This window comes from Gopherus evgoodei, chromosome 23 (assembly GCF_007399415.2).
Source record: "Gopherus evgoodei ecotype Sinaloan lineage chromosome 23, rGopEvg1_v1.p, whole genome shotgun sequence".
Classification (NCBI taxonomy): domain Eukaryota; kingdom Metazoa; phylum Chordata; order Testudines; family Testudinidae; genus Gopherus; species Gopherus evgoodei.
This window is the reverse complement of record NC_044344.1, coordinates 8,149,877-8,163,635: the sequence shown is the minus strand read 5'-3', so window position 1 is coordinate 8,163,635 and position 13,759 is coordinate 8,149,877. Positions and strand designations below refer to the sequence as shown.

The window sequence follows — 13,759 nt, the reverse complement described above, 5'->3', positions numbered from 1 at the left end:
GGCAGTGTGCTGCTTCTGGGAATAAAGGAGCAGTTATCACCACTGCAGCTATCCCCTGTGTGCTCTAACAGCTTATTCCCCCAGGGCCTGTAAAGCTGGCAGCTGCGGTCAGAGGAACTTCTACTTCATGCACAACGGACCTCGATGGTCAGTTTGAAGCACGTGGCATAACCTTTTTAGCTAATGTCATTGTCCGTTTTTCTCCTTCTAATGTAGTGTTAAAGCATCACACGGATGTCGGAGGCCCAAGTTACCTATCAGCGACTGCAGCCTCTATGCCCCACAGCCCCATAGTGCGGCAGCTGTCCACATCCTCTGAAAGTTCTGCTCCTGCCAGCACAAGTTCACAGGGCACCTCTACCATGTCTGTAAGTATCTGATCAGGGCATGGTCATGCATCTGGAGGAGTTGATGAGCTCCTATCCTGCTCTGGAGGTTGCTTGGTTCTCAGCAATCCAGGTTTCCCTTTACTCTGGCTAGAAAGAACAGTTCAGGTATTAGTGTCTGAATTTACTCAGTGGTTTGGTTCCCAGCACCAGAGCTTAGAGTCAGCCATAGATTAACAGTATTGCTGGTTACTAGTGAATTCTGGGATTTTAAAAGCGAATTATAATTTTAATAAAATTCTCAGATTGATCCTGGTTGGTTGATCCTCCTCAACTGATGGAGTAATTAGATTTTTCAATATTTTCAATGCTTCATTCTGCCAAATAATTGTAATTGTCTTGCGTAGGTTGAGCCTCCACTTTAATCCAAGTCCCAGTCTTTGCCAATCTTTGAGAGAGCCTGGTGATGTCCATGATTTAAATCTGATGGGAAGGAGGCACGTAGCTGGGTGTCAGTGTGCTGATATCAGCAAAATGCTTCCACTTACAATGCTCTTTCATCCGTAGATGGTGGGCCAGCATTATTTCCATTTTTTTTACAGGTAGGGAGACTTAAGTGGAGAGATGAAGAGGCTTGATCAGCTTCACACAGGGAATCACTAGCAGAGACAGGAATCTCAGGTTTCCTCTTTCCTTGTGCCCAGTCAGATAAACCACAGCAGCCCCTGAAGTCCCTGTCTCCTTGTGACCGCCTTCAGTTTTGCAAGAATATTGAAGTGGTAGCAGGATATGGCCCTTTGGGGATTTCACATTAGAAAGCCATTGAAGTGGAGAGGAACCTTCAGCCAGCACTAACTGCTGGAATAGCTTGAATGGAAAGATTAGAACCACGTGATACCATCCATTCTCAGATCCTGACGTCATACTGACCTCATGCTGAACAGTATCGAGTTCTGCTGAACTGTTGAGCAACATCCGCAAGGACAGCTGGCCTCTATCCATTTCTGTAATTAGCATCTTTGGTGCATGACTGGAAATGGGCCCTGGAACTTGAGAATGAGGTGTTGGAATTGGCCTTTCCTTCACTGCCTCAGGTTATCATGCCCAGACAGGGAATGGTCTAGAACAGATGATGATTAGCAAAACATTTAGCATCTATGGTTAACCTTTTTAACAGAGACCTGAATCAAATTTGTTTGACCCAATTTGTATGATTGGTGCCAGCAGCTTGCCTCTCCAAGTGAGGCAGTAACATCCTCTCCAAATAAAGGTCCCAAGCAGTTGTTGCAAACTTCCACCAGCTAGGGCATGTAGAGGTCTTGGATGGAATGGATCGCTTGTAGTCCTGCTGGGACAGAGCTAGTTGCTTTGGATTTATAAAGCATCCTACCAGCCGGAATAGTTTGCATGGTTAGAATGTTGTAGATGCTTTGGAGTTAGAGAAGAGAGAGATTTACAACTGTGTCCTAGTGGCATAGAAACTCCTCCTGTTACCTGTGACTGATTCCTTGCTCACCTCAGCCATTGACATTGCCCGTCTCTTCTCTCCATTTGTCACACAGATTGTTGATGATAAAGCCAAGTTGACCTGTGGTGAGTTTGTAGAGAAGGCATGCTTTGGGAATTGTTGTCAGGAAGATACCTGGCCACTAGGAAGTGACAAAGGCCCAGCAATTTATTTCACTGTGAACTAACTCGTGTCTTTCTTATTGATAGTCATAATGGAATTGTAAGTTTTATGATACCTTTTTATTGCAGGAGGTATTCTACAAATAAATTCCAGGGCAAGGAATGCATAGGCACCCAAGCTGTCTGTTCAAGTTAAATTCTTGACCCGCACATCATTCTTTTGCACACCATCAGACCAGTGCCATCTGCCCTAGGGTTTACCCCACCATCTCTGGCTGCTGGGATAAAGTCATGGCCAAAGAAACATCTGTGCCTCCTAAGATAAGTTAGGGGTGTTCTAGAGGCAGGAAGCACCCATTAACTCTGCTTATTTTTCACTGAGGCCATCCTTTTCCCTTCTCAGATCCTGGGCTGTACTGGAGGAATGGGATAGCTTTTGAGGGGTGGCTTGCCTAATCTGAACGTTCCTAATGCTGGCTGCTGCTGCTGACTCTTTGTCCTGGCTGTTGCTCTATTAGAGTTGCACTTAATTCTTTATTTGTTCCCTGGGACTAAAGAATTGTGGAGGTGCTACATCACCATGTTGCCACATTATGTCAGTGCTTGATGAGCTGACGTCTGAAAATTCTGGGCATTCTCTTTTAATTGTTGGTTTAGTTCATGGTACAAAGTGTGGGAAAGACCTGCACGTTTCAGAACAAGTGTTGAATTTATGTCTTTTTTCGGTGGCAGTCTTCTCTGATTCTCCCCCCAGTCCTTAGACTTACTAGGAATCTTGTCCTCAGAGGCTGTAGGGTTCAGGTTTACTATGCACTCAGAGTCTGCCTGTTAGCTCCCGTATATTCTGAATGTTTCCATCAGAAATAGAAATCTCTCCATTTTTGTCTACAAATATCCAAAGTGTAAAACTTTTTACCTTTAAACTTAAAATTCTAAAGAGGCTGGAGAGATCCAGGGGTTAAATGTGACTTTTAGTCCAGTCAGTTAACCTAAATTTGCATATGATCTCTGATTGGTCAACATTGCTTCCCACCTCAGTACTGAGCTCTGAGGAGGTAAACAATGGAAACCGCCAGATGTTTGTCACATGACTGTTTTAAGCAAATCCTGTTTTCATGTAGGTAGCAGTGCTATTGAGCTGCCTTATGTGACTGTGAGGATCACTAATCCACTAATGCTTGTGCTTCTGCAGCACACTTAATCTAAGCAGCTCAAAGCATATTACCTGGCTTTTATTAGTTGGTTGTATTGTTTATCCGTCGTAATTACAGTTGCCTGCATGACTTCATTTTCACAGTAAAAACCACATGTTCCGTGTAATGGGGAATGGAGAGACCGATAAAAGGGTAAATTGCAAATCCTCTCGGTAAAGGGGCTATGAAGTTGAGTTGGGCAGTTTGAGAATCAAATGTTTTACCACTTTGTGAAAGACCTGATCAGTGGTAAGTTGGGAGAGAGTTTCATAGGCACAAAGGGCATTAGGCACCCAACTGCCATTGACTTTCAGTGGTAGTTAGGCACTTAGCTGCTGTTAGTCACCACCTCTTAAAACCAGGATGGATACAGCTTTAAATAGCAATATAATTTCTTGAAACACGGGTTGAAAAGTGTGGTAAGGAGCTAAGGCTGTAGTTCAAAATTGTTTTGTAAAGAGACATTTTTTTCCCTTTGAAATACATGAGCTCAGTGATAACGAGTGGAATTCTCTCTGCGTGGAAGGTGGAGTTTGAAAGGAACAGGAATATAGATGGGAACTGTGGCTCTTCCATTTAGAATTTCCATTCTGGCTCCTCTTGTTAAATGCATGATGGGGAGGGGGCACTAAAGCAGGTAGGTATCCGCATTGCACAAACCTTCTCCATGTTTGAGCCCTTGCTGGGCTCCTTGTCAGCACACCCTGCAGAAAGGTCGAATGGACCAAGGAGACTGAATTCCCCTCTAACTCCTAAGGCAGCCTTTGGTGAGGTATTCTGGGAAGTATTGAAACTTTAATTTCTGCAGTGTGCATTGTTCTTGGTCCATGGATGTGGCTTCAGTCTCCAGGGCTATCAATCTGGCATCCCTCACTAGTGACAATTCACGTTAGAAACTTTTCAGTGACCAAACTGATTGCTCATTAGAGAAGCAGTCCCGCCAGGCTGAAACCTGAGGCCCCCTCGCTTTCCTCACCATTTTTTGTCTTTGTTTTGCAGCAGCCGAGGAGGAGGAGAGGCGAAAGTTCCTTTGATATTAATAACATTGTCATCCCGATGTCTGTTGCTGCAACAACTCGTGTAGAGAAACTACAATACAAAGAAATCCTCACACCGAGGTATGTCTTTGGTCCATCCCCAGCTTCCATGTTCAGTGCTTCCCCTTCCCGTTTCCTCTGTCAAAAGTGTAGCATCGTCAGAAACTTTGCCCCACTGGAGCTCTCTGAATGGCTGCTAGTGCTGTTCAGGAAAATGATTTTCCACTTGCTCATGTCGATTCCTTTCTGAGCACGCCTACATGTGCAGTCAGAGATTTTTGCCTTAGCAGTAGCTGTAGAGTCGGCTGCGCCACCCCCTTGAGTGCCACGCTCGTGCCCTGGTTTATTAGGCGCCGCCAGCCCTATGCCCTCTCAGTTCCTTTTTACGCCCCTGGTTGGTCAGAGCATTAGCAGTTCTTTACAACCACTGTTTATCCTCTTTGTATGTCTTTTTGTAGATGCTTAGTTAGCCATTAAGTTAAGTGTTAGGTTGGTTTGGTAGTCAAGTCTGCACTGGGTCTTTGCCCTGGAGCGGGACTTGCTTCAAACCATGCTCTTCAGGCAACAAGACGATGCCTATTAGTGACCCCCATGACAGCAGTTTTAAGTGCGTGGGGGAGTCCCATAGAAAGGACAAGTGTGGGATCTGTAAGAACTTTCACTCTAGAACCCAGGAGCGAGAGATCCATTTGAGGGCCCTCCTCATGGAGGCTGCACTTGGTCCTGCGTGGGAGCCGTCCTGCTCGGACCCCACTCCTAGAACCCCAACATCAGTGTGGAGCACACCATTCCCCCTCACAGGTGCCTAAAAAGCGGCAAAAGAAGAGAAGCTCCCTGGCACCAGAGGGGAAGAGGGTTTTGGGCACAGGACCTATGTCAGGCCACATGTCCGCCGCGGAGCTTCACGGGGGTACCTCTGTGCTCGGACCCCCTAACCGAGCCAGGGATCTGCCTCGAATTCCTGGAAGTGGCAGGGGACCCCGACTTCTCCCGGGGCCATCATTGCATGAGGTGGCCCTGGCGGCCAAACGAGTAGCAGCATTGCAGATGCCATGCTAGGCGCCAGACTCGGCTAAGACCCTAACATCTCCCTGGACCACAGGCGTAGATCCCTATCACCATGGCCTGGGACCCCAGCACCACAACCTCGGTATCCAGTCAGAAGGCTTAGGTCCCTGAGGACGTGCTTTCCCCCCCTACAAGACATGGGACACCAGAGTCCAGGCATTGATCCCCATACCCTCGGTACCAGTGAACCTCCCACCAGACATCAGCACAGCACAGGTCACCATCCACCTCCCCAGCACTGCTTTTGTGGCAGACACTGATTCTCGCCCTCTTCTTACCAGTTGCCAACAAGGGTCAATCGACAGACTCAGGTCTCTACAGCTCTGCTCTGGTCACTGGAGAGGCAATGGTCCAAGTTGGAGCAGGAGTTCAGTTCCTTCAGGAAGGGTGAATCCCCACTGACCTGCAAGGCCAGCATGGCGTCCGCAGTGGCGGGGTGGCAGCAGGGACAGTGACCTGCTCAGTGGCTGTACTGGAACCCATGGGGTGTGCCTGTCATGCCAGTTCTGTACTCCCACCATTCCTCCCTTCAGGAAAAACTGCCCGCAGTGCCGCAGGCACCAAAATCAGAATAGGGTGCTGAGCTGACACGAGGCCAGCACAACAGGTTCGGTCCCCAGAGAGGGAAGGTGAAGCCGCCCCTTCCTCTGTAGTGCAGTCGTTCATCTCCAGATGAAGCAGCGGCGGGCCCCTCTCAAATGGGCAGACCCTCCCACCCACCCCTGACGACTTCAAAGAGCACCATACCCTCCTTAAAAGAGTTACTAACAATTTAAACTGGAAGATGGAAGAGTTGGCAGAGGAGTCTGAAACAGAGTGGTCCAGGTCCTGATGGACAATGCAGTGGCTATGTTATGTATCAATAAGCAAGGCGGAGCCAAATCTTTTGCCTTTTGCCAAGAAGCCTGCAGGCTCTGGGTCTTCTGTGTATGTCACAACATCAATCTCATAGCCGCACACCTCGCCGGGGGCCAGGAACGCTTTGGCAGATCGCCTGAGCAGGACCTTCTTGTCTCGCCACGCGTGGTCCCTCTATCCGGAGGGGATCAGCATCATCTTCCAGAGACAGGGGGCGGTCCCCAGCTGGACCTGTTCACATCCAAGAAGAACAGGAAGTGCCACGTTTTCTGCTCCATTTGGGGGATCGACAGAGGCACCCTGTTGGACACTTTTCTGCTTCCTTGGTCAGGGGCTCTGTTGTACCCTTTTCCCCCAGTACCGTTGATCCACAGAGTCCTTATGAAGAGCAAGCAGTACAGGGAGAAGGTGATCCTCATAGTGCCTGCTTGGCCGTGCCAGTTCTGACATTCACTCCTAATGGAGCAGTGTAGTACCGCAAGTGGAAAATTTCGTATGCATTTGAAACTGTAGGGGGAATTTAGGTTGCAGAATAGAACTACTTGAATTGGAATTTGTCACTAATAGTAGTAGGTTTTTATCCTTTCTGTAGGCCACCAGTCACTAGGGGGGCAAAATTAACACATGTACAAGGTATGTTCACTGCTCCTCTCCCCTCTAGTCCCTCCAAGACTACATGGATGTGTTATATGCTTTACCATGGCAGTGACTGACCTTGTTTTCAATGGTATATTGCAGCTGGCGTGAAGTGGATATCAGTGCTCTGAAAGTGAACCCTGATGAAGACAATGAGGAGGTAATGATAGTTGCTTTATATCTGTAACTAATTGGGGAGCTTCCCATGCCTTGGGATGGACTTGGTGGTAGCCATATAACTTCCTTTCAAGTAGGATGTGCTGCACAAGTGTGTGAAGTACCTGGAAAGCAGATGCTGAAGGATCAACAAGAACCTCAGAAGAGAGGTGTGGGGTCTCCTTTTTCATAGATTATTAGGGTTGGAAGGGGCCTCAAGAGATCATCTAGTCCAACCCCCTGCTCAAAGCAGGACCAGTCCCCAAATGGCCCCCTTAAGGATTGAACTCACAACCCTGGGTTTAGCAGGCCAATGCTCAAACCACTGAGCTATCCCATATGGAGGGTGGCGTCTTGGTTAGGCAGTAAGAGACCAGTAGGAAGTGTTTAATCAGTCCATCCTCCTTTTCAGCAAAAGGTGGGGAAGGAAGCAGCTGCTGAGATAGAAGAAGCTAGTTTATTTTGTTGCATGTGTATCAGTTGAAGCCAGAAGTCTGGCTTCTTTCATGAGGTGGCTCAGGGTAGCAGGCCCTTAGCCTTTTAGGGAGACCTGAGGTCTTGTCTACACAAAAAAGCTTCACCACTTGCATTGGTATAATTATATCAATATTAGTTAAACCAATATAGCTATACCAATATGAGCCCTTTGTGGACACTCTTAATTCTGGAATTCCGTTTAGCTCAAGCCCCTTCCTAAGCAACATAAGCTAAACCGACAAAAGGGCCTCTTGCGGTCCTCCGGGTAGATCAGTTTAAATTCACACCTTGGCTTATGCCAGTGTAACTTTGTTGTGTGGGCAAGGCCTTAGTGTAAAAGATCTCACGCTAATGTGACAATCCCTTTCCAGATTGAGGACCTGTCTGATTCAGCCTTTGCTGCTCTTCATGCCAAGTGTGAAGAGATGGAGCGGGCAAGGTGGCTCTGGAGCACCAGTCTGCCCCCTCAGCGACGAGGCAGCAGGTAAGCCTACTAGCATGCTCTCTGCAGCTGTGGTGCACTCTGATGCCACTGTAACATATGTTCAGTGGGTGCAGACTACTGCTTCTCAATTCTGCCATGTTAGCCTTGTGTGGGAAGACTGTCCTTTGCTCCAGCTTCTCTTGTAGTTGTGCTTCTCTTAACTAAATGCCCTCTTCCTACAGAGAGGGGATATCTGGGAGCAGAGTGCGAAAGAGCGATCTACAGAGGTTCATCTCCTGAAAGGCAGTAGTGTTGCAGAATCTAAGATGGTTCTTTGTACAGTAGGGGCAGAGTGGTGTTGGACTTGTGGGAAGGAATGGTGTATCTGTAGAGAGAGACAGACAGTGGAACTGGTAAGCTATCAGTTGGGGAAGACCATTTGTGGTGATGATGGTGAGTAAAATTATGCCATCAACTCTGGGGCTGAGCTTTCCCAATGGGATGGCCTCATACAAATTGTCTATCCCCATCTGATGTCAGAAATGTATGAGGAAATTATGTGGAACTTTGCAGAAGCCCTGGTAGTTAGATCCTATTACGTTATGATCACCTAGATGGTTGGTTGTTCTGTTTTAACCATCATTTCAGCCTATTTACCAGATACAAAAATAAGGCTTCCTGCTCTGTAATTCTCCAGACATAGCCTAGTCCCTTTTAAAAAATACTGAGTATAACATTCATTCCCCAGCTCAGCCACTTCCTTCGTGAGTAACTTCAGAACACTGCAGTGCACCCTCTGGACTGGATGACTGATTCCTGTCTAGTTTATCAATTGCAGTACCTCTTCTTTTGTTACCTCCATTTCTTGAGTACTGCGTCTTTACCACCAGAAGAGCAAGGCTGGGGTAGATAATATCCCAGCATTCTCTGCGGTGAAGAGCGATGCAAATATATTCTCTAGCTTCTTTGTAATGTTGTTCTCATCCTTAATTGTTCAAGCAGACCCTCCTATTGATGATCTCATGGTCTTCCTGGTTCTGATATATTTGAAGAATTTCTTGGCTGTTCTTGTGTTAAGAATTTGAAGAACAAAAAGCCAATCTTAGCCGTTCTGATTTTCTTCCTGCTATAGCTTATGCTCCTTTTTTCTTGGTTTTACTGGGGTTGGATTTTGATATTCTGAAGGACATGTTTCGCTCAGACAGCCCTTTTGAACCTCACCATTTAACTAAACACTGGTTTACTTCCTGATTGATTCTCTTTTTGTTTAGATGTACGCATGCCTTAATGAAAGGTTTTTAATCCCTCAATTTTCACTTTTAAGTCTTTGACAAGCTTCCTCATTTTTCTGTTCCGTTTCCAAAGTGTAGGTTTTGGCTCCTATCCTCCCCAAAGGATGTCAAGCTTAATTGTATTTTGGTCAGTATTTAGCTATTTGAACAAATGTCTTTTTGTTACTTAGTGTACAGCTGTTGTCAGGGGAATACTTGGGAAAACTGACCTAAGTGTCTGAGACTGTGGGGTGGCTTATTATTACTGCTATAATTGTATAGCACTCAGAAGTGTAGTAGGTATGTGCTCCACAGAAACAGCCCCTCTCCTCTCTCCCCCCCCCCCCAAAAAAAAACAACTGTCCCAAAGAGATTGTTCTGAGTGTGACATGATGCAGTGAAACAGTGATCGTTGGATGGAAAGGCCAGATCAGACAGTTGCAGTGCCTAGTCCAAAGAGTGGCTCAGTTTTGGTATGTGCACATCTTGATGATTGCCTTGCATGTAGTGACCTAAATGGTGTGATAACACTGTTCTAGGGCGTGATGTGGCAGAAGTGAGCTGGCAGTGAATGAAGGGTTTGCAGAATGACAGCAGACTTTCAGACTGCAGTAGTGAAATGTAAAATGAGAATTTTAAGACACGCTTTTTTTTTAATTCCAGGTCTTACAGATCAGCAGATGGTCGGACAACCCCTCAGCTGGGGAACCCCTCCACTCCCCAGCCACCATCCCCCGATGTGGGCAACTGCCACTCCCACTCTGAATTCTCCCCACGCAGTCCCGTCAGTCCCGAACTGCACTCTGCCCCTCTCACACCTGTTTCCCGTGACTCCATGCGGCTCTTGTCCAGTGAGGACACCCGTTGTTCCACACCTGAGTCTGGTCTTGACGAACAGGTGGGTGGCTTTCGACTTTTCATCCCCTCTGGCTGGTGGAAAGGTCCAGATACGTACACATTACTGAGAAGCTGTTGTTTTTGAGGCTAAATGTGAAATTCAGACTTTTGGTTTGTTTTTCACTGTTGAATTTCTTACTGTGGGAAAACTGCTGAGAATCTGTGTGAGAGAAATTCAGTTTGCTGAACTGAATGAAAAATCTATTCTCATTCAGCTTTGGCAGTTTTTCCTTTGGGCACTCATCCTCAGTCTGCGTGCCCGAAGAACCCCATTCATTATGTTACAATATTGACGTGGGAGAAGAACGTCACAGTGCTTGCCTTTCCAGGACAGAATGAACCCAAGAGACTTTCTGCAGTGAAAGAGCGGGAAAATGTCAGTTGATCTTATTGAGCTTTGATAGGTGTTTAGTTTTTCTAACACCTGCATTGTGATTCTTCTCTCCTTAAAACTCTCCAGCAAGCTGAAAAGCCAGTAAAAGAGAATTCTTGTTGGGAAGTCTGAATTGAGACCTTCCTTGGTCCATGTGGCATATTAATGTGTAAGGGGGCAGGCTAATGTTGTCCAATGATACTTCCCGTTTTCCTCAATAAAATGTCACTTTTTTTCACGGTATGTGTGTGGGAGTTAATCTCGTTGTGGTCCTGGCTGGGTGTGGATTGCTTGAGCCTGCTAGGAAAACAGGCATACAGTGCTTCATTGGTCCCAGCGGGGCTCTGACAGCTGGGTGCTGGCTCTGCTGTGGTCTCAGTCTGTGCCAGCATGAGGGGAGCTGACTTTGCCCTGATCCCTTGGGGAATCTCCCCATGCTAATTGCTGAACCTGCACAATATGTGAAGCACCTTTAAAGGGAGCATTGGCCAGGGCTGCCATATGTCAGGGATGAATGGGAAACAGGAAGATGACTTGGGGTGGTGGGGGAGGGGGACTATTCTGAACCACAGAGGGTTTACCCAAACAGAGCCTCTGAGTAGGTGTGAACAGCTCTGCTTCTCGTTCCCCTGCAGGCTGTGCAGCCCTGGGAGCGACGCTACTTCCCGCTCTCCTACAACCCCAAGACAGAGTGCGAGGACCAAGCTGATCCCCAGGACCGGTTGTCGCGCTGCACCCGGCGCACATCGGGCAGCAAGTCATCCCGGGAGATGGACAGCGCCCTCCCCTTGCCCGCCCTCCCCAGCCCCAAGAGCCGGAACCCAGCCGTGGCCTCCTCAGCAGCAGCAACAGCAGTTCAGCGGCCGGCACACAGATAGAGCCGGACAGGAAGAAAGGAGCAAAACCAACACACAGAACTAACTCTTGGCATTAAAGCTTCCGAAATCTGCGTTTGATATTCAAACATCCTGCCAGGAATTTTCACAGTTTTTAGTGAATTTAAGGAGTTTAGAAACTGTTTTCTTTTTGTTTGTTTGTTTTGGGTTTTTTTTTCCCCCATGTTTCCTTGTCACACAATAAGAGCACCCCAGCTTCCTCCCAGCAGAGTGAAGCCTCGGGAGGAGAGCAGTCTGCCAGACACCCTTCCGCCCCTCCCCCTTAGGTGTATAATTCTAGAGCACAGGATTTAGCTGACTAGCAGACGTCTGGGATTTTTCTCACTCTCTGCTGCCTGCTGCCTCCTCCCCGAAAAGTCTTAGTGGAGTGAAATTAGTGGTGAAAAGTGATGTCTTTGGAATGCAACCTCCCACACTAGCTGTCTCTCCCCACATGCAGAGCTGAGATCTGCAGTCTCTGCACCCCTATCCTGTCATTTTGTTCCCTAGGTTGTAGTTCCAGGTATTCCCCCAGGCTGCCTGCTGCATTGCACTGTACTGCCCTTCATTTCTTCCTTTTGCCACTCCTGCTTTTAGAGACTTCCCGTCACTTTGGGAAAGGAAGGTCCCGCATTAGCTGCTTCATGCACAGCTCCATGTGGGGGAGATAGATTTCGGAAGCAGCCTTGTTTAGTTCACACCTTGTGTTTATACTGGGTGAAGGGCAGGGAAGTGGGAGTCAATCCAGCATGTTCTGGTGCTTCAGCAGGAGCGGAGTTTATCCAGCACCCTTAAGGACTCCTTTTGCTGGGATCTAACTTGCTGCTGGCACCAGTACATGCTTTGATGCAGGAAATGCAGTTCTGTTACCAACACTTTAATTTCCCTTTGTGGTTTTTTACCCACAATTAGAAAATGTCAGGCTAGGTTAGCAGCTGGCCATCAGAATGTCACTTCTGTTACTGTTACTGCTTAGAACCCATGATGAGCTGCAGATGCCAGGAGGAGTGTTCAGTTGGCAGGAGTAGGACTTGGCAATTCACCATATGAAGTCTGTAGGCTGCAGTGCATAGGCTGCTAATGTTTGTTTCGCTTAAATTGGTTTGATCTATTTAAAAAAGAAAAAGCAAGTGTTGTGCTGCTCGAAGACTAGCTCAGCAGAGCCTTGGCTGCTCGCTTAGGAAAAGATCAGGACTTGTTTTTCACCACTGCTTAACTCCACTTCCACACAAATTTTGAAAACAGATGTTTAGTCATTTTCATTTTCAGGACTTTTTGGTCTGATGATCATAAAGTTTGACAGGTATTTTATTTTAAAATGGCACCACCGCTGCCCCCTCCTCCTGTAGACTCCTGGATCCCACACACCGTTCCAGTCTGTAGTGTTTTCTGACCCTAGCGGTGTGGCTATTGGTCCCTGTCCTGTTGTTAGCATTGTGCCTGTCTTATGTATAATCACATCACCAAAAAAGGAAAAAAAATACAAAGGACATAATTTTTTTTTTCCATTTTGTAATCGTAAAGAAATAGTAGCTAAACTGCTTAATGGTTGGGGTTTTTTCACAATTTTCAACATTATCTAGTGTTTTTTGGTTCTGTTCTAGTTTAAAGGATTTGTCATCGTTTCTTTAAAAAAAAATGCTACCATATCCCTTTGCATAAGTGCTTTTCTATTTATAAGGTTGAAAATTCTGAATAACCCTTTTAGCATTATAAAAAAATCACAAAAAAAAAACCACCTTGTATTTTGTAAATATTTTTTCTTTTCCTGCTTTGAGCTGTGTAATGTCCTTGTTCTATAGAAACGCTTTTCTTCCGAGAAGCTGATCTTTGTTAATGTCCTGATTCTGTTTGCAAAGCACAAATGTGCTTATAAAAAAAAAAAAGATTAAAAAAAAATTTAAAAAATGTAGTGTGCTGTGCAATGCCCCTTCTGTGACATGCCATGTGGAGTGTGGTCAGCAGCATGACTGCCAGGAGTAGAATTTCTCTGGGGTGCTCAGAAGTTCTCCGTTTACTTACAAAAGTGTGCAAGCAAGTCCACCTTCCATGTCTTCACTGGAGCGTGCACAGGTGAATTCACTGCAGGGTAATATTGTGGTCTTTCACCCCTCTACACCACAGAAATAACCAAAGGCAGCTGCTGCAGCAACTCAGGTTTCATGGTGGTGTGAATCTGAATCCTGAATCCTGCACCAGAGGCAGGGACATCCAGCTTGGTTGGAGGCTCTTATTTTAAAGGTAAAATAACATTCAGCAAATGTGAGGGGGGGACTGTCACAGCTGCCAGCTGTTCTGGTAAAGGAGCAATCATGTAGGGCAGTGTTGTTTCCTTCTGCAGTTGACCTTTTCAATGTGTTTCCCACTTCTGGATCAACCCTGTCCCACCTCATGTCTGTGTCCATTGTGGAAGAACTTTTCTTGGTGGGGGGGTGCCCAAAGCAAGAGCCAGTGATTGGGGAAGGGGAAGCTGAGGTGAGAGGGCATCTTGACCCCCTAGTCAGCATTGCTGCCATGTGTGGGGTTGGGATGGTTCCCC

The 13,759-nt window shown here is 46.7% G+C and overlaps 1 protein-coding gene across 5 annotated transcripts in view; it reads left to right on the top strand.

Annotated features, from left to right (window-relative positions):
• Window positions 1–13,132, top strand: part of KANSL1 (KAT8 regulatory NSL complex subunit 1) — a 176,240-nt gene extending 163,108 nt beyond the window's left edge. For 3 of the 5 annotated variants that reach the window (XM_030541036.1, XM_030541035.1, XM_030541037.1), the window contains exons 10-15: window positions 217–368; window positions 4,148–4,266; window positions 6,850–6,907; window positions 7,752–7,864; window positions 9,739–9,973; window positions 10,981–13,132. In XM_030541036.1, coding sequence (XP_030396896.1) covers window positions 217–368; window positions 4,148–4,266; window positions 6,850–6,907; window positions 7,752–7,864; window positions 9,739–9,973; window positions 10,981–11,223 — 920 coding nt within the window. In that variant the 3' untranslated portion in view covers window positions 11,224–13,132. The remainder of the gene's footprint in view (window positions 1–216; window positions 369–4,147; window positions 4,267–6,849; window positions 6,908–7,751; window positions 7,865–9,738; window positions 9,974–10,980) is intronic. The other 2 variants (XM_030541038.1, XM_030541039.1) reach the window with 2 other exon arrangements.
• Window positions 13,133–13,759: the final 627 nt, after the last annotated feature.